Source organism: Pithys albifrons, chromosome 3, assembly GCF_047495875.1.
Source record: "Pithys albifrons albifrons isolate INPA30051 chromosome 3, PitAlb_v1, whole genome shotgun sequence".
In the NCBI taxonomy this organism is placed as follows: domain Eukaryota; kingdom Metazoa; phylum Chordata; class Aves; order Passeriformes; family Thamnophilidae; genus Pithys; species Pithys albifrons.
Genome location: NC_092460.1, coordinates 44,895,142 through 44,919,197, shown reverse-complemented (window position 1 = coordinate 44,919,197; position 24,056 = coordinate 44,895,142). Strand labels below are relative to the sequence as shown.

Sequence of the window (24,056 nt, the reverse complement as noted above, 5' to 3'; positions counted from 1 at the left end):
TTTCTTGACTTATTGTTAATTAATGGTTCAATTAATGGCTACAATTTGGGAATGGGATTTTTCCTGTGGAGTTTTGTGCTGCCCCTTAAAATGTACAGAAAAAGAGGTGGGGTGAATTAGTGTGAGACAGAAAACCCCCACCTATTCTGGTTTTCCACTTTCAGGTAATTGTTATCATAAACATTTTCTATTAAAATCTCATATTGCAGTCAAAGAACTCAAATAACCACTGCTTATGTAAGGTATTTATTTGACTGCCTGATGGGGGGTGTGGGAGTTGTGAATCTGCAAAGTGTGGAATGGGGATTATAAAGTCATATTTATACAGATTAGGTAATAATAATTGTTAATATATAAAATAATAACTATTATTACAATATTAATTATTAATATAATACAATTTTACTATTATTCATTAAAATTATATATTATATACCGATTATTAAAATATTGTTCATACTATTATAGTAATAAATATAATTATTTATTACTGATATATTTAATATCATATATAATAATAAAAATAACAGTAAAATAAATATAAAGAACCCAAGGCCACAACATTAGGTAGGATTCACTGTCATGAAGTTTAGAGGCTTCAATCATCAAAATACTCGTGAATCTCTTCTGCCAAACTTGTGCTTTATTAGTAAATATTATTCAATTTACTTTCCACACAAGAATATATTAATAGATTTCATAATGACCTCATTTCATTGTAATTAAAAAAAACAAGAACCAAAACAAAACCCAAAACAAACAAACAAACAAACCCACCAGAACAACAGAATTAATTAGCAGTTCTGACTCATATATTTGATGACAAGACTCTGGTCAAGAAGTAGAGAAAAAAAATAAAAGGGAATTTTAATTAATTAAAAATATTAAAATACATGTCTGCAGAAATATTTTATATTTAATTGGGAGCTTATTTCAAACATATTACTTCTTGCTAGTTAATTACTGTTGCAAAGAAAGATTCAGAGTGCTCAGAAGTGCCAGCTCTGCCAGAGCAGTGCTCATTCCCACCTGCTCCTGTGGGAGGCTGATAACCCACAGTTATTTTACACACAGGATAGTTCCTTCTGCTTTCCAGACCAGTGGCTAAAATAACCCCTATTCCCATGAACAGGGTAACTCTACATGTAGAATTCCTTCTATGCCACTATAAAACTTAATCTGATTTAGATTTAGTCACTTCTAAGTCTGGGAGGGAAAAAATCAAATCAGAATAAGAGTGCTTACATAGAGAAAGAGACCAGTTAATTGAGGGGACTTAAATGAGACCTTATCATAGAGTAGGAAAATGTCAAATTCTCACTATGGACAAATTCACAGGCAGGCTCTTGGCACAGATTTGCTTTCAGGAGACACCAAAGCAGCTCTTTTGTCCGAGGCTGTGGGATGCTCAGCAGGCAGAATTCCCATGGATTCCCCTGATCAGAGCTTTGACAGCAGACACAAAACCTGAGCATTGTGTGCACAGGACTTTGCTCTCTGTGCTCTGAGAACAGGGCTGTGCTTGTTCCCTGGGACAAGGCTCCCTGTGCCTCATTCACCAGCCCTGCAGCAGCTCTGAGATTGTATTACCTGTCTGAAACACACCTGGCACAGCTAAAACCTCTGAGAATATCCCATTCCTGAGCAGCAGGCTCGAAAAATCAAACACTGGCTTTAATGAATAGTTTATTCACCAAAATGCCTGGTAACTGTGAATGTGACCTAAATAATTTCCCAGGTAGCTTTGAACCTGTTTTCAAGTGAGGGAGAGAGAAGAGGATGTTATTACTTGAGCACTTGGAAAAGAAAAAGTTTCATTTCTTTGTGTCAGATTGAGACCATGAAGGGTTTATGGATATCAAGGTGGAAATTGGCCAACACCATGAGAAAAGGCAGAGGGAATGAGCCCTCTTTAGTGGACTTTGCAATGTACATAGGTGATACACATGCTGTATGAACCCACATGATATTTATTTCTGCATGGAAACATAGTTTCTAACAAAGCCTAAGTGATACAGGAAAAAAAATCATATTCTTTTACATTCAAAATAGAAAACTCCTTAACATTGTCTTTGAAAGATCACTAAGTTCTGATGGAAACCAGGATGTTTCTTTTTGCAGCTGTATATGTTTAATACCTAAAGTGGTTGAAGATTTCCTTTTGAAAAGCCACCATTTAGCTTTTCCACCCCCATTTCCACCCCCATTTTGGTCCTCATTTTGGTCCCATAGGATGCTGCAGGCCTGAAACTGGTTCTGAAATCATCAGGGATTCCACTTTATGAAAACACTGAAACCTAATGAATATCACCAACTGCAAGTGGCTTTTTGTGGGTCTCTGTGCCCTTCAAATTCATGCAAGAGCCATTGGAAGGATACTGAGTGAACATTGAATCTACTCTTCACACAGAATGGTAAAATTATTCCTTTTAATGTGCATTTCACAAGTACCTTTAATGCTCAAAGTGCCAAAATAATGAGAGAAAAAACCTTAAGGCACTGTCAGCTTAGAAACCACCAACAGCAGAAGGGAGAAAATTCCTTTCACAGACTGATTCTGCGTCTCTTGAAATGAAGGCAAAATGTTCACAACTCCAAGTGCCTCTAATTTTTCACAAATCTGCATGTCCATAAAAATTAATGATCAAATATTTTCAGCTAAGCTCTGTACAGCTTCTGTTATGACATACAAATATTGAACATGGCTTTTTAATTTGCATTGGTTTTGCTGTTGTTGTGGATGTTTGGGGGTTTGTTGTTTGGGGTTTTTTTAAACTATAAAGCACTAGAGAAATCCCAGACATTTACTGAACACTTCCCCAGCATATCTACTTTTTTGAATATCCAACTGATGCATTTCCTGCGACAGAAAGGATGGGGAAAGACTTCCAGTAAACTTGTGCTGGGCAGGGGAAGGAAAACAGAACAAAAGGGTCACAGGTCAAGGTGAGGACAGGGAGAAATGGGTCACCAATTACCATTATGGCAAAATAGACTTGACCTGGGGGAAATTAATTTATTGCTAATCAAGTTAGGGTAGGGCAATGAGAAATAAACCCAAATCTTAAGATGCCTTTCCTCACCTCTCCCTCCTTCCCAGGCTTGATTTCACTCCTGATTTCTCTGCCTCAGTCCAGCAGAGGGGTTGTGGTCAGTCCATCACACCTTGTCCCTGCTGCTCCTTCCTCCTTAATGGGGAGGACTCCTCACACTCTTTCCTTGCTCCAGTGTGGGATGTTCTTGGAACTTCTCCAGTCTGAGTCCTTCCCTGAAGGAGCAGCTCTCCACAAACTGCTCCAGTGTGGGTGCCTGTCCAGGGGTGCAGTCCCTCTTCAATGTGGGTGCCTGTCCAGGGGTGCAGTCCCTCTCCAGCGTGGGTCCCTCTCTCCAGAGGTCCCTGCCAGGACTCTGCTCCAGCACAGGCTGCCCATGGGCTCACAGCCTCCTTTGGGCACCCACCTGCTCCATGTGGGCTCCTCCAGGGGCTGCAGGTGGGTCTGTCCTCCCCTGTGGACCCCCATGGGCTCCAGGGGAACCTCAGTTCCAGCACCTGGAGCAGCTCCTGCCCCTCCTTTCCACTGCCCCTGGTGTCTGCAGGGCTGTTTCTCTCACATGCTCTCACTCCTCTCTTCTGGCTGCTGTTGTGCAGTATTTTTTACCCTTAAACATGCAGTCCTAGAGGTGCTGCCAGTGTTGGTGCTGGGCTCAGCCTTGGCCAGCAGCAGGACCTGTTTCCACCAGACATGGGGGAAGGTTCTGGCATCTTCTCACAGAAGTCGCCCCTGGAGTCCACCCCATAACCAAAACTTTGCCACACAAACCTAATACACTCCTTCAACTCAAGTTTCTCATTGCATTTTCTGCAGTTCCCCAAGCACACTTTGCTCTCAAATGACCACTGGCAGAATGAACTCAACACACTGGTTTAATATTAATAATAATAGTTTGTTTTGTCTGGCCTGGAGGAGAGATGTGACATATAAATATGTTTGAAAACCAGAGGGATCCCTTCCAACACACACACACCTCATTCTGAGCTTGCAAAATATTTAGGAAGGGAAAATTCAAGAGATTTCCCCTTTACCAACACGTGCCCTTCAGAGGATGGTGTATTCCCTCACCAGACTGTGCACATCAACACCAGCAACATCAGCATAGAGTTCAGGCACCACTGGCTCAGGCACCTGCAGAACTCTGTGGCCATTGCTGCTCTTCACTGCTGCTTTGAGGGACCAGATGAGCTGTGCTGGAGAAGGCCTGTGAGCTGCATCCCACTGCCAGCAGGACCTCATGATGCTGTACCTGTAGGATGGAGAAGCAGGAAAACACTGGGAATGAGAAACACCAACAGCAAGTTTTACTACAGTCAAGTCATATTTCAAATGTCTGGAGAACTCCCCTTTCTCTCCTTCATGTCAAGTTCTTTCAATAACCCTTTGAAATCTGCAGCCACATAATGTATGGACATGCAGTTGTTTGCCAGGATGTCAGCTGGGAGTATGGAAAGGGAAAAAGATTGTCTGGTATCCCCTTTTGAAACAGAATTATGGAAGAAAAAATTAAAAGAATATTAGAAAAAATTATGTCTTCACACAAGGAAACCTGCCTTAGAGCTTTCCTCTTTTCATTTCAGTGAATAGCCCAAAACTTAGAGGAGAAAGATGACTCCAGAGTACTCCTGCACCTTGCAGGGAGTGACAAAATGCAAGGGCACATAAGGAGATAGAAACAAGTGTAATTTGCAAAAGAAGGAAAGGTTTTTGGCCATCAAGGTTTCATGCAGCAGATGTGACACACATCAGAACAAGTTACTCAGCTTAGTCTACACTTAGAGATCTTGTGTAAGATCTGGTTTTCTATGCCTGCCCTCATTTAGCTCTTGCAGATCTCGTTTAATTGTTCATAAGGCAAGTGGCTTACATGGCTTGCTGGCAGCTGGAGGGCTGCTTCATAATGTTCTGCCTCTGCAGGTATGATAAGATGGCACAAGGTGGCACCTCAGGGTATGGTGGAGCACCTGGAAGGGCAAAAGGAGTAACAGTAGGAAAAAACTGTAAGGTAATGGTTGCAAATAGCAGCTTCTATGCAAGACTGCCTCCATTCCATACCAAAATCCAGTTTCTTTCCTACCACAATGCACACTGACAGAAAGCCTAAAAGGAATTGCCAAGACTTTGCAAGCTGGGAAAAAACAGGGTGTTTGTTTAAATGGCCCAACTTTACATTCTGAAATTTGAGAATTTGGGTCTTCTTAATTTGCTGCTTCCCTACATTTTTTTTTAATTTTCACTACATCTTCTTACCTAATGTAATCATTTCATACAGCAGAATTCCAAAAGACCATCTGCAAGAAAAGAAAACAAAACCACGTGGAGCATTTTGCTGGGATGGATATGCCTTCAGGACATGAAATGATACATGAAGGAGTGAAAAAGAGAGGTCTGACAGACTCAAAAATTAAACCCTACATGTCTGCCTTGATGCTGGGGGGTTTCTTCAGGAGCCTCTCTGGTGCCTGCCACTTGACTGGCACCCCCCTTGTGACTGAGGTGGCCCCACGAGTGTGAGTTTCATAGGCCAGACCCAAACCACAGAGCTTCGCCGTGAAGTTGGGCTGAAGGAGGACATTCCTGGCAGCAACATCACCATGGGGCAGCTGCTTTTCTTCAAGGTAAGCCTGGAAAGTTGGAAAAGAAAGAAAACATGATCATTTTAAGCCTGGAAAGTTGGAAAAGAAAGTAAACATGATCATTTTAAAAGGGTCTGTAATTGATATATAAGTTTTCACTTAGTTTATGCTTGTCTTCCACACTGTGGAATAGAGGCACCAACATCTTTCAAGCACACTGGACTCTGTTTTAACAAAGCCCAAAAACTCAGTGCTTGGGCCAAGAAGACTTAGACCACCACACAGACTTGTGTTGCAACAAAGCAAGAAGGACAAAAAAGCAGCAAATATGAGCAGACTTACCAGAGCTGCTGCAACCTGCTGTCCAATGTTATACACCTGCCTCTCAGTGAGGTCACAGGGGGTCCCATTCACTGCCAGCTTGTCCTGGAGACAGATTGGTTTGGGTCCAACAGATGCCAGAGCAGCAGGATGGTGTGGGGGAATGGTTCCTTCTAATCTCATAAAATGAGTACCATCTAATCTCATGCTCCCCCATGTAATTTCACAGTTGATCATAAATTGAGTGAATAGAATCCCAGAATATGCTGAGTTGGAAGGGACCCATCAGGGTCATCAGTTCCAATCCTGGCCCTGCTCAGGACATCCCAAGAATTCCATGATGTGCCTGAGAGCATTGTCCCAACATTTCCTGAGCTCTGTGAGGTTTGACACTGTGCCCACTGCCCGGGGAGCCTGTTCAGTGCCCAAACCACCCTCTGGGTGAAAAACTTTGTCCTGAGATCCAATCTGAACCTCCCCTTGTATTTAGGGTTCTTTTTAGCTTGAGTTAACATTTTCCATGGACTGCATATTTCCAGACCTCATACCCTCAGATTGTATTCCTCATCAGCAATGGGCAGATATGAACCCATCATTTACATATGTAAAACTAAGATTGCTTTTCTACCTGTGCATCATTTCATTTTTAGACTTGCTGAATTTCCTCTGTTCTTTTCATTGGCCAGTCTCTCAATCTTGGCAGATCCTTCTGCAATTCCTCTGGGTCAGCCCTTGCCTTTACTGGCTGAAATCATCAGTAACCATCATCACCTCACTGTCATCCCATTTCTTTAGGTTATTAATGCATGCCACAATCAGCAGCAGGTCCTAGAGAGTTGACCTCCCTCCAGTGCAAGCACCAACCTTTCATTCTTATATTCTATTTCTTATCTTTTAAGCAATTAGTTGTCATTTAATGACCTTCTCCCTGATGCTGTAACTGCTCTGCTTTCTTCAAAGCATTTGAAGGGAGACATTATTTCAAACTATAGAAATTCAGGAAGCTGTATCAATTCTCACTCTAATTCCAGTGCCTGCCATACCCTTCAAGGGGCTACAATGGTCGACAAAGTTTGGTTTAACTTTACAGAACTAGGTCAATAGAATAGAAGGTATTCTAGTTTAGACCTGTGTGGAACTTCTCTGGCGGATGGAAATAGTTTAAACTGATGCATGGAGAGATGAAAAGAATCATCTATGACTTATGGACTATGATTTATGGATAGAAATGTACCTAAGGAATTTCAGGAGCTGTTCTGCCATCACTTCTTTTGGCTCACCTTCCGACATGTCCACAAGAAGGTCAGCAGGTCACCAAGAGACACGTCCTCCATGACCATATAAAGTGGGAGCTGGTCTACACAACATCCAACCAGTTCAACCAAGTTCTCGTGATGGCCAAGGTTTTGATGGAATTTAATCCTTCCCAGGAAATCCTTTACTTCCTGGGAACTAGCCAGGCCTGAAAGAAAAGAAAAAAACCAAAACCAAATGAAAAATACAGCAAACATATAAAACCTATGCAATAAAACCAAACAACAGAAGTAGCAAAGGACAGGGTGAGTAGCTTAAAATCGAGATGGTCAGCAAGTCTTTAATCCTACCAAGACATTCCCACAAAAATACCATTCTGAGCAGCTAACATGATACAGGACACAGCTTGGTCTTGCCCAGTAGTGACTGGCCAAGTTGTGCCCAGCATTGTGCCCATGACACACAGATCTAGTCCTGAGATTGGCTCAGTTGTTTAAAACTTGGTGGTAATAATGCCAATGTCATGGGTTCAATCCCCTGTGTGGGCCATTGACTTAAGAGTTGGACTCGATGATCCTTGTGGGTCCCTTCCAACAGAGTATAGTCTGAATAGTCTGTGAAAGCAGATCCTGAGCAGGTGCCTCACCTTGCAATGCTTTCAGCACCACAGTCCTGGTCTTCCCAGAGCTCCCAGTCTCCAGGTGTGCTCTGTAGATGCTCCCATGGCCACCATGTCTTAGCAGCTGCCAGGGGCCTGGCAGGAGTTTCTCCCGAGGTATCTGGAGCTCCTTCAGGGTCAGGGATGCAGATTGTAGCAGGCTCTCCACAGATGCCTCTCTCAGCTGGATGTAGCTGTTCTCTGCTGAGCAGGAGTCCTGATGGTTCCTTTTCTTCACTGACAAAAGCAAATACACCTCATGCATAAAGACAGGCAGATGAGCTCTTGTAAAAGGTGGCAATGCTCATCCTTCTATCCTCTTTAATTTGTGCTCCACAGTGTTACGGAAATCAGGACAAAGTAAGGAATTGTTATTGTACCTTATCCTGGCCCTTGAAAAGGAGAAAGAATTTATCTCCCACTCTATGAGAATGAGGTTAGAAATTTCTAGAAATTTTTCCTATATTTAACTACATAAACTTTCTAGATCAGACACATTTTTATTTCATTCCCTTTCAAGCAATGACCATTTCTTTTTATTTTCAGCTCTTAGCTGCTATGAAAGGGACATGCGCAGGGTGTTCACACAAAGGCCTTATCTTTATTCTCAATTATTTCCCTTAATATGGTCTTAAAAGGCCTCTACAAACCCCAAATAAGCTCAAAACTATATTTTCATTTCCACACAGCAACACATGGACCAACAAACCTTTCCTTACCCCCTCACCATGTTCATGTTATCTCCATAGGAGGTGGGAGACAGCAGCTTGAAATTAAATTTCTTAACTGGCAGTATAGAAAATGGATTAACTAGCTGTGATCTACCTCCAAATTACTGTGATTCATAATCACCCCAGTGAAACCCTCCTTGCAGTGGCCTTTGGAAGGCTGTCACATAAATGCACTTGGTAGCTCTCATGTCTATGTTAAACAGCCTATATGATATTCTGCTTTAGATTTTCTCAGATCCATCTGCACTACAGATTCCACCATTGCTGTTGCAAAGTGGAGCAAATCAGAGTTCCCAGTTTTTCTAATATTCACTGGATTGTCACTCAGGATCTTCATAAATGGTGCTGCCTGCCAGCTCAAGCAATGGGGAAATGGGATTGACTTCTGGCCACTGAAAACAACACACTTTCCCCTGAATGAAAGCACTTTTCTTTTTTTACCTTGGGATGGTGGGGGTTGCTCCTGCTTTGCCCTCATGCCTCGACAGTGGAGCCACAGAATGACAGTGAGCACAATGACAAAAAACCCCACGAGGAGAACGGGGACAACAATCACTTCAGTCTGATGCTCACGCACCACTGGCATTGGGGAAAGGGAAAAAAGGCAGGGAATAAGTACCAACAATCCATTTCAGCAACTTTCAACCCCCAAAATTGTGTGTTCCATCCCCTGCTCCTTGGAAGAGCAGCTGAACACTGAGAGTGCTGCCACCCTGTTTTTCAAAACTTATTTAGGTGACTTAATGGCATTGTAGCCTTTTGTGAGGACCATCCAGCACTGAAACAGAACCAGCACATGCAGAGGGACAGCAGGGAGTGGGAAGGGCTGGGCATTGCTGTGCCATCACAAATACATGTGCAACCACAGCTGCATCCCCTTCCGTTAAAATGGTACAGAGAATTTTAAAGAAAACAGGCTGTGGTCACCTGCTTTGGAATTTGACTGGGAGACATCACAGTTAACAAGGTTTGTGAAGGTAACCACCTTTCTTTTGAGTTGGTGCTATTTTTGCATAGGGCAAGATAACATTTCAGTTCCCAAAGATGCCAGAAAGTCATGAAATAAGAATCTCACAAAACTGGCCCTCTGGGAAGCTGCAGGGAATCTTTAATGATGACTGGATGTCTCACTCAAAGTAGAAATTCTCTAACATGATATGTTAAGCTGATTCCTGCCCCAAAGGCTGCATCCCTGTAAAAGTGTCTCCCCTGAGGCACAAGGAAGGCTCAATCCCATTTTTCTGTGTGGGCTGGGATGCAGCTGGAGGAGGGGGAAAGGGCTCGGTCTGATTTTTAATAAAGCTGGACTTCCTGCTTGGTATGTGAAAGCTAATAGACTTTATTACTATAAAGTTAATGAGCTTTATTATGAAAATATTAGTAAGCTTTAGTATTCTAAAGGGGTCTGTGGATCTTACCACACAGCTTGTCATTGCTGCTGCATTCCAGTAGCGTCCGTGTGAACCTTTTCACATCCCCTGCCATGTTCAGTTCCAGGCAAGGAGCTCTCCAACCTCTGCCTTCTGCACAGACACGAGGAAAAATAACAGCATTTGTTAGGAGAAAGGCTGGTTCTGAAGCAACAAGTGAACTGAGCATGGAGCTTTCTACCCCTACATTAAGTATACTATCTGAATTGTAAGACGAATAGTTTCTGTGGTGCTGCCCTGACCATCAGAGGGCCTGGACTGCTATTTCTAAACTGCAAAAATCAAAGTAGGGAGTAGTGATGAGTGATAGGAAGGCAAGGCATTCCATCACTGCTTCTTATAAGCACTGCCAAAAGTTTCAGACTTAACAGCTTCACACACAGCATCATCTAGAACATTTCACAGACTTTTATCCTGTAAGTAATGACTTTATTTTTGGCAATGAGTGGCAAATGTTAATAATAATATGTAGCATTGGTCTTATGGACTTGGGTGATGGAACATTAAACAGAGTTTGTTCTCACAAGTAAAATTAATGAGTGAAATTGGGCTGGGTCACTCACACAACAGAGGCAGTAAGAAGAGGACAGTGAAATATAACTGTGCTTTAAGACACATGAATAGTCTGTTTCCTTTTTTAATTTAATTGGATTGGATTGATATGCTGGCAAATTCACCTGGTTTCAAGGTTTCAACCTCCAACACACACACACAACAGCCAGGAACAGTCCTGGCTTCTTTCACTCTCAGATACTCACAGATAAGAAAGACACTCATGAAGAGACCCAGAGAAATAGACTTTAGGACCATTAGCCAGCAATTATGTTGTATAATCTGTCATGAACAGTCCAAGCTCCAGGTTTGATTAGACAAACCCATTTGCACTCTCTGTGTCCATCCTCTTGCAACACTCAGGAAGCAGGAAAAGAAGTTGTGGTCAGTGTGATAATTATGATGTTCCTTTCAGTGCTACTTTTCAGGCTGAGACCAAATGAATTCTCACACTTGGGCTCTTTCTGCAGATTATTTGTCTAACAGTGGCATTATTGAAGTTCTTACATTCCTGTCCTCACAGGAATGGGAACTCAGAAACCCACAGAACTCCCATTATACATTGAATATGTTTTGCAGTGTTCCAGTAGGGCCCACATGACAGTCATGGGGAACTAAGACATAGCAGGTGACATATTGCCAGTGCTCAATTACTTATTTTATTATCTGAAGACAGTTTTCCAGTACCAAGCCAGGATAAAGGGGACAAAAAATACCTTAAAAGGTCCAAATTCAGAATTTGCATTAGAGAACTGCTGCAATTGCAGGTAAATGTCAGCTGGTTCCACTGTGGTTTTTTAGTACTGTTTTACATACTCTGAATTCCACTCACTGGAATTCACAGACTCATTAAGGTTGGAATAAGGAGAATAAGCTGGATATATTCACAATAAACAGACAGTTTTGCCACCGAATGTGTCTGACTAACAGCAGTTCCCACCATCAGTGCAAATGAGTCAATCCCTGTGCAGTGATTAGCTATTTTGCCTAAAGAAACAGCTGCTTAATTTAATAAGACAAAAACAAAGGCTAAGATTCATTTGGATCTTCATTTAAAATGTGCTACGAGCTGGTACAGAATCAATGCAATTATTTATCCAGACTTCCTATCCCACATTAACTGCACACCACTTTATTATAAAATTATTCTTCCACTTGTTTTCCACTAATTATGAGGAGCAATTGGAATACAACTAAAGACCAGCTGAGCAATGCCCACTCCAGCCCAGCATCTTGCCTGACTGATAAAAGACAGAATAAATCCTTTCACCATGATGCCTTCTACTTAATTTCCTGCAGTGGCACGACCTTACTGCCAAGCTTTTCCAGTCACCATTTCTCTGCTGCTTTTATTCTTTTCCTCCTCTTTTTCATGACCTTTGAACGTGCTCACCAGTCAAGGCTCAGGGAGCTGCTCTGCACCAGCCTCATGTCCTGGGCGTGCACTGAAAGGGAAAGGAGCCACCAGGAATTCCAGGAACCACCAGGACAGGACAGCCCAGCAGCTGTGGATACTGAATGGGAGGGAAAAGGGAGAAAAGAAGCACCATGGAAAAGCAAACAGAGCCATTTCCCCCTTTTACTAAAAGCAGCCTCCAAAACAAATACAAAACAAGTCTGACAGGTTCCAAGATTAACAGCCTGATGCCATAAGAACATATTTCTGCAAAAATCTATGCATTTGTCAGACTATATATTGTGTCTCTTCTGCCTTCAGAAGACCTCAGAGACTGTTTCCCGTGGCCTGGCAGGTCATGACACCTTTGCAAGGTTTCCCTGAACCATGGAATCATCTCATCTCTCACCTGTGGTTACCAAGCAGCAGCTTCAACTGCACTTGAATGGGAATGGGGAAAAAATGGGAAATTCTGACCAGGCAGCTGAGATTTTAACACAGCAGAGTCACCTCTGTCCCTGTTCACAAGGATTACAAAAAATGTGGCTTGTTGTACTGGTTGTACCACTCAGCCATAAAGATTTAGAAGTACAACTCACTTTGGAGCCAGCTGGTAGTTGTAACACCCTGTAAGAAAACAAAGCCTTTCAAAAATCACGGACAGGGACTCAATTTCCTCTTAGTCCACAACTAGAAGCAGCACTTGAACACCAAACCCAGGGCAGCTGCTGCTGAAGAATGTCAAGGGAGAGAAAGAAAATTAGGCTGACCATTTCTGAAGAGCTGGACCATGGAGAAAACAGCAAATAATGAGGTCCATGCTGCTATTTGAGCTGGTGGGTTACTCAGGGCAAACTTGGCTCCTTTTCAACACAGCAGAAAGATAATCTCACATTCATTTATTAGTGCCATGTAAGGAAGTCTAAGTACAGAAGTGTGAAAAGGTACAGAACCTGAATGGTGATTAAGACAATAAATTTTTTTCCTTATGCAGACACAGCCTTATTATGGGTTTTGAAGAATTAACATGTATCTTAATCACATTACCCCTGACTTCAGGCCACAAAAAGTAATTCCTCAAAGGTAATCTGCAAAATATGTTAAAATAATTTTAAAAAAAGAAAAGTGAGGAATATATTAACCTAGAGTCCTTAGTGAGCAGTCTGATTAGGATATGAAAAGTCTAGAGGCCAAATTCTCAAAATTTTTACTTATGATTTCCTTTTGTGAAGTCAAAATCAGACACTGCTTTTGAAAATGTCTCCTTACAGAGCAAAAGCTGTCACAGAACATAAGAAGAATGAAGGATTCTTTTCAAATGACCATGCATGTAACTCTTGTAAAAAAACCCTCCTGGGTGATAAAAATATTGCATAACATCACATTGCTGCTTAATGGCTTAAGAAATGGAAGATCAATCTGCTTGCGGGAATTCACAGCCACCTGACTCTGTGTGCACAACTTTAGTGTCGCAGTTTCCCAAGTTTTGGGTGTTTCTGGGTGGATTTAACACAGATTTTGTTTATCACTTAGTCAGTAGCTCATGCACACACCCAGGCAAACACAGGGAAATCTATAGGTATCTGCACCACTTTGGATTAGAGTTCACTGCCCCACAATCAAGCAGCAGTGATGGAAGTAAAACGTTAATTAGTTCTGAATTCAGCCCTAGGCAGGTATTACTTAACCAAACACTGAACATATTTATCCACACAAGCATCACCCTGCACTGTTTCAGTGAACTGAGACTGATTTTATATGAAACTTAATTACTTTGTTAATTCCTTCCTGCTTAAAAAGTGCCTATAAGCTATTTTGTTCAAACTAACTTGTGTGTAGAGGACATATCCCCCTTACTTCTTTTCTCTAACCCCCATATCATCATGATCACAGAAATTTAGAAGTAACTCCAATACAAGAAGTAAGAACATGTATATATATATGTATATACACATGTATATATGTATATACATATACATGTATATACATGTACATACACAGACTTTATGGTACAGCTACATTCCAACTCAGATCACATTTCTGTTAATAAAGGTCTTTTTAAAAACTAAACACTCATCAACTGCTCTTCCAACAGGGCTCTCTTCTCCCACTTACCTGGATTGCACCACTTCTCCTGCCCTGCAGTTGTCTTTTCCCGCAGCTGCTTCCCAGTTCCTTTGAGGCCACTCCTAACAGAGCTGCTGATTACCTTGGTGTGGTTGTAATTCTCATGACTAAGTTCCTCCCTCACTGATTTTTGTGCCCCAGACCCGCCCAGCTGCAGTTCTCTCCTTGCCCAGGTCTCCTCAGTGCGTGCCCAGGGATGCCCAACACGCAGCTGGCAGGCAGGCTCTCCTTTGCCAGGCTCTCCCTGCCTGGCTGCTGCTGCCCTGGGGACAGGGACAGCAAGGCAGAGCCCTCGGAGAGCAGCTGGAAAGGCAGATAAATACAGATCAAGAGGGAGAGGCTGCTGGAAGAAACAGGAATCAGGTGCTGCCAGTCATGGGCTCACATTCAGGAAAAATGGGTTCTCTGAACAGAAAATCTGCACAAAACCCCCGAGGCTCCAGGTGCTGAAAAAGCATCCTCTGAGGGACACAACCTGCAGGTGGAGAAAGAGAGGAAAGGTTAACAGTCTTCAAACATGCCCCAAGAGCCAGCAGAACGCTGGCTTTTCTCACAATCAGCCTTGCCCATTGGTACCCCTCCTGCTCAGGCTGTGCAGGCATTTTCCATCAACTCTGCCCTGCCCTTTACTCACACCATCCTGAGCTCCCCAGCCACACCAGACGACATTCTTGACCTTGCCTTGTGACCTTTTCCTGCCCTTGGTGCCCACAGAGCTGGACAGCCATGGGGTGGGAGCTCCACTGCACCTCAGCATTCCAGTCCTGGGGATCTTCTCCCCACCCAACCCGTGTCTGCAGTGCCAGCTGCTGCCCTGCCCTGCCCTGTCACTGGTGAATCTGATTCCTGAGTCCTGCTGAGGAGTCTACACAAGATTATTTGCTTACCTACTTCAGGGAGTTGTATGACAAGAGTTAAACAACTGTTGAGAGACAAACTTCATTTCCCAGCCAACATCTGGGAAGATGTGGCAGGTGATGTGGTGTCTGCCAACTGTTCCAGCAAAACTCAACTACTCCTGTTAACACTCTGGTGCTTCAAATAGTTATTGCTGTGGGAAAATTGGAGTTGTGGCAGAGTCAATAGCTTGAGATAGCAAAATACATTAGGTAATTTATGCACCAAAGAGACTACATATGACTATATTTGCACACCAGTGCATCCCAAAATTCTCCCTGGAGTTATTCTTCCAGCTGGCATTTATGACCCATGTGGTAATTATTTCATCATGCAAAATGGAGTGGTTTCTTCATTGCTTGATCTCTCTACAACAAGTGGCAGAAGTTGGCAAAACAGTATTAGTGAAACAGTCCTGGGATGTGGACTTTCATTCCCTCAGAAGGCAGGAGAGAAACCTCCCAGGCTGAAAAGCTTCTTCAGTTCAAAAGATCAGGACAGCTGCACAGTGTAGGCTTAGACTCTGGTTTCAGCTTTCCTCTCATTCTGCTACACTTGTATTGACTCTCTGTAGTATTGTCTTCATGAAGCAGCAAGGGATCTGTCTTATACCTCATTCTCCATTAAAAAGAGGCTAAAATGCAAAAGGAGATTTCCTCATTTTCTTCACTGCAATGAGTTATGCTTCACAGATTCCTTTCCCAAGGGCACCTGGGAAAACCGATTCAGATTCCTGTTTAAAAACATAATTGAAAACATTCCTCCTCCTTTCAGCTTCTCCCCCCTCCCTGCTGTGGAAGAGAGTGTGGAAAGGCAAAAGGTTAATATTCAAGATAACACATGCAAAAGCAGCACCCAGCGCTGCTTTTAATTTCCCCGATCAATCTCTCCATTGTGCTCCCAGCCTGACTGGTTGGATAAGATTATTTTAGTGGTTCAGAGTTCAGGCCTCAGACTATATAATCCTCCTCACTCATCCACAAGCCTCTCCCTCCTTCAGTAAAGTGACAGAAGTCATTCATTGCCCTGTGAAAAACAAACGTTTCGTGCTATGCCTCGTATTGTCTGTGCATCCACAAAGCAAGCGCTGCCTGTTTAACTGCCCCGTCCCTCTCCCTGCTTTTCCCCCAGGCAACTGTGACTCAATAAATACCCTGACAGGCAGCAGACTGGCAGCCTTATTAACATAACCATCCTCTTTATCTCCAAGACAGCTACAAACCTTCCAAACCACACACAGCCTCAAGACGGGATTCTGGGACTAAACAGCAATAAATTCAACCACAAACCATTCATTGTCCTGTGTGAGGGGCACTTAATTAAAATTAGCACAGGGGTGCTAATTTTGCAGTTCAACTTCCAGGGTTGAGCCTACTCCAAGTAACTGCTGCTAGACAAGAAAAAATGCCAAACTTTCAGGTGAAAGGATCCTCTTCTCAAATATCACTGTGGTATTCACTTCTATGTCAGTAATTTAGAGGCTGTGAAGTCTCTGACTTACTTTCACACTCTAATGTAAGACTTTAAACCATGGTTTATGGCTGATAGACTAGGACTAATCTTACCATCAACCTAAGCCCACAGAGGGGTAGAAACTCAGAAGATAAGGGGCTAATGTGTGTCAAACACCAATAGCTGAATTTAGCAAGGATTGTTGGTAAAAATAGACAAGAATTGGTAATTACCAAGGATCGTTGGTAAAAGTATACAAGGATTGTTGGTAATAAACAAGGATTGGAGGTAAAAATAGACTTCCTTTCCCCTTCTTCTCCTTTTTCCTTTGCTGTCCTTTTCCATTTGCTCTCCTTTTTCCTCTGCTCTCCTTTTTCCTTTCCTTTTTCCTTTCCATTTTCCTTTCCTTTTTCCTTTCCTTTTCCCTTTCCTTTTCCCTTTTCTTTTCCCTTTCCTTTTTCCCTTCCTTTTTCCTTTCCTTTTTCCTTTCCTTTTCCCTTTCCTTTTCCCTTCTTTTTTCCTTTCCTTTTTCCCTTCCTTTTTCCTTTCCTTTTTCCTTTCCTCCCCTTTCCTTCCCTCCCCTTCTCTCCTTTTTCCTCCCCTCCCCTCCCCTTCATCTCTTTTTTTTCCCCCCTCTCTCTCTGTCTTTCTCTTCCTCCTCCTCTTGTCCCGTTATCCAAACCCCACTGCTGTGTGCTTACATAGTAGGTCATGGACTCACATACCAATTTCCATGCCAAGTATGTAATTTAATTATAAAACTTTGTGTCAGTTTTTGTGGATCCTTTGACTTCTGTCATTCCTTTTGACCACAGGCATTTACATATCTTGGGTACTCCCTTTCCCTTAAGGGTGGAACATCATAAGAGGTTGACAGGCTCAGTACCTTTTGGTTTCTCCAAGCCAGTTATTAATCCCTGACTGGGTAAGAACCAGAACAAATGACCTAAAAGTGGAAAAAAAACCTCCCATCATTATCCCAAGTCTCCATTCTGCCTCATGAGCTTTGCCTCTCAAGATAGCAGGTCTTCTTAATTAGAGAAAAATTAATTAGCCTATTTAATATTTAGATTTTTTGCCCTTGAAAATGGCAGTTCTAGTGTGATTTTCAGTTCATCGCTGCAGTTGTTATTTAAAATTTCCAAAGGAGCAAAGGCTACAAGGGGGTAGCATTATATGAAAAGAAATAAAGAAATAAAAATAGCTTCTCCATATAAAACTGAAATGAACTTCAGCAACACAATACTCTGTGATAAATCACATGTAAATTGGGGGAAATAAATATTTTGTTTATTTTGAAGGTGGATTATCATCTTCAAACAAGCTACTTGACTGGCTTTGTTAATCCCCTCTGTATCTTCTGGTTACTCCAATAAGTCTTTGAAGGACCACAAATTGAAGATCCCAAGTGTCCCATCCTCAGCTCCCTCAAGTTCTTTTTGAAGCTCATCAAAGTAAGTTCAGAGAAACTCAAAAGTTTAAGTGGTTTACAACCAAATCAACAGGAGTCTGTCAAAAAGACACCCAGCCACTTGCTGCCATTAAATAAAAATTTTGGGAAGTGATATCGTTTCCAACGGGGCACCCCCAACTCTTCCAGTACCTCCCTCACCATCCTCACTGCAAAGTTTTTATTGCCTTTTATCTGATCTAAACCAACTTTTTTCCCCTGTAAAACTTGCTTCTCGCCCCTACTCTGAAGCCTCTCTCCATCTCGCAGGTGGGGAGATACAGACCCCGCAGGGAACGGCGTTGGGATCCAGGGGTCAGGATGCGACTTCCCGGAGAATTCAAGGAATATCCCCGAAATCGAAACGGGCCCGCCCGACCGCGCTCACCGCAGCGCCGGTGCGCGTCAAACACAGAGCCAGCGCGCGCGCGAGTGGTGTGCCAGCGCGCGCGCGAGTGGTGTCTCGTCGCCGCCCGCGCCTGCAGGCCCGTGAGGGAGGAGCGGCGGCTGTGAAAGCGCGTGTAAAAATAAGTAAAACGGGGAATGTGGTGTTTTTAAGGGCTCTGGAGCACAAGGTTTGCCGGCACACAATCACCCCGTGGGGCTGGGGGGCGAAGAGACGCCCGAGCGCCCAGCGAAAGGGGAGAGCCCGGAGCCATTTGTGAGAGTGGGCGCGGCCCTTCCTGCCCCGTGTGGCGGCGATAAAACAGCGGAAAAAACCCCTGCTGGGTGTGTGACAAACCAGGTGGTGGATTTAGTCACTGATGTGATTTTCTTCCGCAGTTCTGTCCCATCCACCTGCTATTTAATCACTGATTTCTGTCCCATCCACCCGCGGCCCTCAGGGAATTAAAGGCAGCGCTTTGTCACCCTCAGTTCTGAACCCGCTCCCGTGTTTCGGCCCCGGGCACTTTTACACCCTGAAATCTCTCTCCTTACGGCTTAAAACAGAGGTCAGGAGGTCATAAACACACACACGGGGACACAACTTGGTGTATGTGCTCGGCTGTGAAATCGTGGTTATAAATGGGGATTTTGCACCTCACTCAGAAAATCAAGGGTTGCCCCAGGTCAGGTGCTTGAAGGCAACTCAGTAGAGAAAGTTTTCTAATTAAATGTTCCACACAGTGATCATGGTCATCACTGATACCAAACATCCCTATTTGGCACATTCTATTTATTGAGTGTACTTCTTTCTATTTCAATTTATTTCAGAATAGATTGAAAATAATACACAGCATATGTGTGATGTTCAGTAGCTTCAAGGTCAGGTTTTTGTTGAATTCACATGTAAATTTGAAATGTATTATGCTCCTTTATTATTATTTATTGCAATATTACTTTCTCTCAGCTGTGGAAATCAATTCACTTTTTAGAGTAAAATACGGTGCGAAATTCCTGTTTTTCTTGTAGATGGCTGAAGCAGAACCTCAGGGAGAAAACTGGGAAAACTCCATGAAGAAGATGGAGAACTGCAAAAAGGACTTAGAAAACCTTCTGGAGGAAATGGAAAAAATAACAGGTACGGGTCTTTATTAAGAATGATACAGCTTTGTCTACTAAAGACACTAAAGATTTATTATTTATATTTATTCTGGTAAACTTCCTTGTGATAGAAATGCAAGTGGAAACAATCACCACAACTAATGCCCTGATGTTCTTAATTGTGAAAAAACATGTAAAGAGAAGTTTCAGATGGCTCAGAATTAAAAATCAGTAGCTGATGGATGCCTAGTTAAAAACAGAACTACTTAAGGTATTTAATGTACAATTATTAAGATATAGTATGTAAAATGAGACTTAATTCTAAAAAATGGTGGGATAGATACATAACACCTCTCAGGTTTAACTCCTCAGCTACAATAAAGACTCCTCTGCAAATTTAATCTTAGTCCTGTATGTGTAGAGAGGCTGCATATTCCTCTCCACGTTCTGCAACATTTCCACCAGAAACCGTGTGCTACCAACAAGAACTGTTAATTAAACTGTTAATTAAACAATTCATGAGTGACATTGAGGAAGCTACTGTCAATTCTTGGTAAAACAAAAGGGCAAAGTATGGCTTAAGTGCTCAAACTATTTGCTCACCTTTATTAACTACTATTTCAAAATCAATTTCATTATTTAAGTTACACATTCTTTCAAGATCGATTTCATTATTTGTTATTAAAACCTTTTATCTCTGTGTTGCAGTCTCCTTGGTGTTAGTCTCCCTCACCTAAAACAAACCTCTTGTTTTTTTCTGGAGGGAAGGATTCTTTATATAATCATAGAATGGATTGGGTTGGAAAAGACCTCCGAGATCAAGTCCAACCCTTGGGCCAACTCCAGTCCCTTTACCAGATCATGGCACTCAGTGCCACAGCCAAGCTCAGTTTAAAAACCTCCAGGGATGGGGAATCCAACCCCTCTCTGGACAGCCCATTCCAATGCCTGAGCACTCTCTCTGCAAAGAATTTTTTTGTCATCTCCAACTTCAATTTCCCCTGGCAGACCTTGAGCCCATCGTGCCCCCTTGTCCTATTGCTGAGTGCCTGGGAGAAGAGACCAACCCCCACCTGGCCAGAACTTCCCTTCAGGGAGTTCCAGACAGTGCTGAGGTCACCTCTGAGCCTCCTCTTCTCCAGGCTAAACACCCCCAGCTCCCTCAGCCTCTCCCCACAGCACTTGTGCTCCAGTCCCTTCTCCAGCCTCGTTGCTCTTCTCTGGCCCCACTCCAGCCCCACTCCAGCCCCTCAATCTCTTTCCTCAACTGAGGGGCCCAGAACTGAACACAACCCTCAAGGTGTGGCCTCCCCAAGGCAGAGTCCAGGGGAAGGGTCACTGCCCTGGGCCTGCTGTGTTTTAAAACAGTCTGATGCAACTTTCTATTCTACCACCTCTTTTGTTGTCATTTTAAAGTGAAATGTCCATCTCCCTTTCACATACCATTCCATTATTATATAGCAGTATAATTCCATTATGAAGCACTTTGAGACATTTATAAAGAATACTGACCAGTCTGAGTATTACTACAGGCAGTTTCCACTTTAGTTTACAGCCAAGCCTTCCCTGACTGGTAATAATTCATGTCTTTTTGTTTGTTGTATCAGCCATTGCTCTTTTTTTTAACCCAAATTCCTGCTCAGTGGTGTCTGTTGGGTTTGTAGTGCATGCAGCCTGGATGACCTATAACATGGTAACCATCCACACCAACCCTGACCTGAACATCTCCATGAAGCATCTGGAAAATGCCTTCCTGAGGTGCAAACAACAGGTGGAGAGGAAGTGGCAGGAGGTGTTAAAGGAATCTGAAGGTGAAGAGCAAACAAAGGAATAAACTGAATTAACCCTGGAAAAAAATCACTCCAGTCTTTATTTGCCACCCATGGAGGTTTCACAGCCACTGTGGAAAATGGATTGGCTTTCGTTGTGCTAAGAACTTGTTTGTGAACATCCACGGAGGTGTTTTAGTGGGATTACACAGTTAATATTTATGTTATTGCAGGTAAAAGGTAACAATGTGTCTATTTCTGAGTCCCCTGAGTAATGCTTGTAAGTGTTTGCACACACGATTCTTGTGCCTTTCCTCCTGCAAGTTCCTCCTTGAATTCTTTGAGCCCTGAGCAAACTGTGAGTGGGGAGCAGGGCTGCTCTGGTGGGGGCATCACTGTGCTATTGCACCAGCCCCTGCCTTCCAAGGAAAATTCTGTAATTCCTCAGTTTTCCCAACAAAAAACAGGTGAAATTCTAGATTGAGTTAGTTCAATGCAGGATTGCCATGCAGGTGTTCAGTTACAGGGTTTTATTATTCAGGTAGCTCCAGGTATTATTCATGTAGTTGTTTCATTGAATTTTTAACCATTTCTTTGAACTGGTTTTCCCACAGAGATTGTTCTCCTCAAACCCTCTGTAGGGCAGTGTGACTTAAGTACAAGTTTTTTACCATTATAGACTGCAGTGTGTGTGGTGGGACTGCTGCAGAAACCAAACCAGGTTATAAAATGTGCTTTCCTCCATATATTCCTACTTTACCATATTAAAAAAAAAGAACAAAAATTGTTAGTTTTTAGTGGATTAAGAGCACCACCTCGTGGCTTGCAGCTGTACATAAATGTTTTATCTGACATGGAAGTCAGTGGAACAAGTTTTGAGAAGGATCTTCCCTTGCATTCCACTCTGTCTTTATTATACCCCCAATTCAGGTTATCTCAGAAAAGCTCAAGAAGAGAATCCATATTGTTTTACCTCTCAGCATAAATTGTTGCAAAATTCCAGTCTGCATTCTTGCAGCAATTTTTCCTGAAATGTCATTTTACACATGGATTGAGTTCTGCTAGTAACTAGGGAATTCTCCTCAGAAAGTTAAAAAATGCTTAAAATAGCACACATGGCCTCTTCCCATCTCCAGAAAGCCTGGAGAAAAACAGGCAAGGTGGCTGTGAAATCACGGTGATTTTACACACAGCTTGTTACACACACCAGCTCTGCATTACACAGGGTGTCTTAAAGGAAGAAGGGCAAGACAGAGGAAAACTGTTAACAGCACTCTCCAAATCAGACAAAAACAGGAGTATTGTACAATGTAAGTGAAAATAATTGGCTACACCAATATGAGCTGAAACTATGGAACATGAACCTTGGAAATAAATTGGCTATTACAGACACACTGTACAAAACATATTTTAACATAATTGCTGTTCCTTAATATATTGAAGCAGCAGAAGTTTAACTTGAGCTGCAGCTCAAGCTGGCTTAGGCTGACACCAACCACTTATCTAAGACTACATGGGGCTTAACACATTAACTCCTGCTCCAAATTTCTTGAGAGCAGGTTGCTTTCAATACTACAGATACATTTTATAGCCAATTTTCCTTACAATTCTTAATTCTAAGGACCTTCGTGATCTTAGTAAAGTTACAATTTACAAATCAAAACTGAGAGCCAAGCACTGAAAAATGATGATGCATTTTTATGCTGATCAGAAAACAATGTAGATCCCAACTCAGTGATAACTTGGTGCAGGTCTATCCTATCATGTTTTAAAACCTTCAGATATTAAAGGTAATTATTCATCTCATCAGCTGGTGTTAAGATCAATTTTCTGCTCAGTGCATCTCTGTTGAGCTTTAGGACTCAAATCACAGCATTGCTCCACTGCTGTCAACAGCACAAAATAGAAGCTGAAGTGTAAAATGATTACAATATAAAAGTGGCTCCAAGTAGTTACAAAAGCAAGTGAACTACTCTGCAGATTCAAAATCCATGTAACCAAGAGTCTTTTTAAGAAACCAAAGCAACAAAACAAACTAAACCTCCATCTGAAACTCTACCTGAGGCAAATAACCCATTATCTTATTGAAGGTACACACACACCAGTTGCCAAGAGAACTGACCTTCATTATTGAGCACCAGTTTCGTAATTTTTTCTGCCAAATTCAAGTAACCTGGGCCCAAGTGGCCTAGCAAAGGAGCAAATTATGCCCAGCCTAAGACATCTAAACTGTAATTTCACTAAGTGCTTTAAACTTGCTAGAGTTAAGCCTGTATTTCCATAGGTGGAGATGAAGCGGGTTTGTCATTCATCAGCTTCTGTTTTATGCAAATATTCCTCATTACAGAGGCAAAAAAATAGCAAAGAGAACTAAATGTTGGGACACTACTTGCATTTTTCCCCTCAATCTTTCATAAAGTAACAAGGACTAGTTAAGTACTTTCATTAAACTGGTTCAATCTGACCTACATTTTTGAAGAGGTGAAGAAAATTCTCTTTGGCCTGTCAAAACTCACTTTAAGAAAAAACCCCCACCTACTTTTGAAGAACTGAATGCAGTTAAGTAGTTTTGATGACAAATCCTTCAGTAATGTTGCAGTATTTATGAATACCTTGCATCTGGCTATTATGATGAAATTGCCAATGTGCCTGAAATAGATTTAGTTCTGAACACAACTTTAATAGGGTGCAAAGAATATGGAAACTAAAGGAGACAAGAATAAAGAGCCAACAGTTCCTCTACTCTCCTTTAGTCCTACATGTGTACAATTCCAGCCTTGCCCTGCACCAAGGGGTTTGCATGAGGTGTTGTTCAGTAGAGGCTGGATAAAGATCGCACAGCTAAAAACAGAAAGGGCTGTTTGAAGGAAGCAAATCCACTATCTAAGGTTTGGGTAACAGCAGT

At 42.3% G+C, this 24,056-nt stretch overlaps 2 protein-coding genes across 8 annotated transcripts; one reads left to right on the top strand and one right to left on the bottom strand.

Annotated features, from left to right (window-relative positions):
- Positions 1–1,492: 1,492 nt before the first annotated feature.
- Positions 1,493–14,562, bottom strand: STYK1 (serine/threonine/tyrosine kinase 1). Of its 4 annotated transcripts, none has more exons than XM_071549821.1 (11): positions 14,484–14,562; positions 11,969–12,089; positions 10,012–10,116; positions 9,035–9,172; positions 7,851–8,099; positions 7,231–7,412; positions 5,972–6,055; positions 5,469–5,677; positions 5,304–5,344; positions 4,921–5,017; positions 1,493–4,302 (listed from the first exon to the last, which is right to left on the bottom strand). In XM_071549821.1, the coding sequence occupies exons 3-11, from the start codon at positions 10,076–10,078 to the stop codon at positions 4,098–4,100; spliced, it is 1,272 nt and encodes a 423-aa protein (XP_071405922.1). In that variant the 5' UTR covers positions 10,079–10,116; positions 11,969–12,089; positions 14,484–14,562; the 3' UTR covers positions 1,493–4,097. The 4 variants fall into 4 exon arrangements, with proteins under 4 accessions (XP_071405922.1, XP_071405921.1, XP_071405923.1 ...); XM_071549820.1 differs by lacking the exon at positions 14,484–14,562 and adding an exon at positions 14,087–14,215; XM_071549822.1 differs by lacking the exons at positions 11,969–12,089; positions 14,484–14,562 and adding an exon at positions 14,087–14,215.
- A 3,800-nt stretch (positions 14,563–18,362) lies between these two features.
- Positions 18,363–21,289, top strand: SYCE3 (synaptonemal complex central element protein 3). 4 transcript variants are annotated; one of them, XM_071549817.1, is made up of 3 exons: positions 18,363–18,428; positions 19,311–19,419; positions 21,047–21,289. In XM_071549817.1, the coding sequence occupies exons 2-3, from the start codon at positions 19,311–19,313 to the stop codon at positions 21,214–21,216; spliced, it is 279 nt and encodes a 92-aa protein (XP_071405918.1). In that variant the 5' UTR covers positions 18,363–18,428; the 3' UTR covers positions 21,217–21,289. The 4 variants fall into 4 exon arrangements, with proteins under 4 accessions (XP_071405918.1, XP_071405919.1, XP_071405917.1 ...); XM_071549818.1 differs by having other exon boundaries at positions 18,389–18,418; XM_071549816.1 differs by having other exon boundaries at positions 18,393–18,626.
- The last annotated feature ends 2,767 nt before the right edge of the window (positions 21,290–24,056 follow it).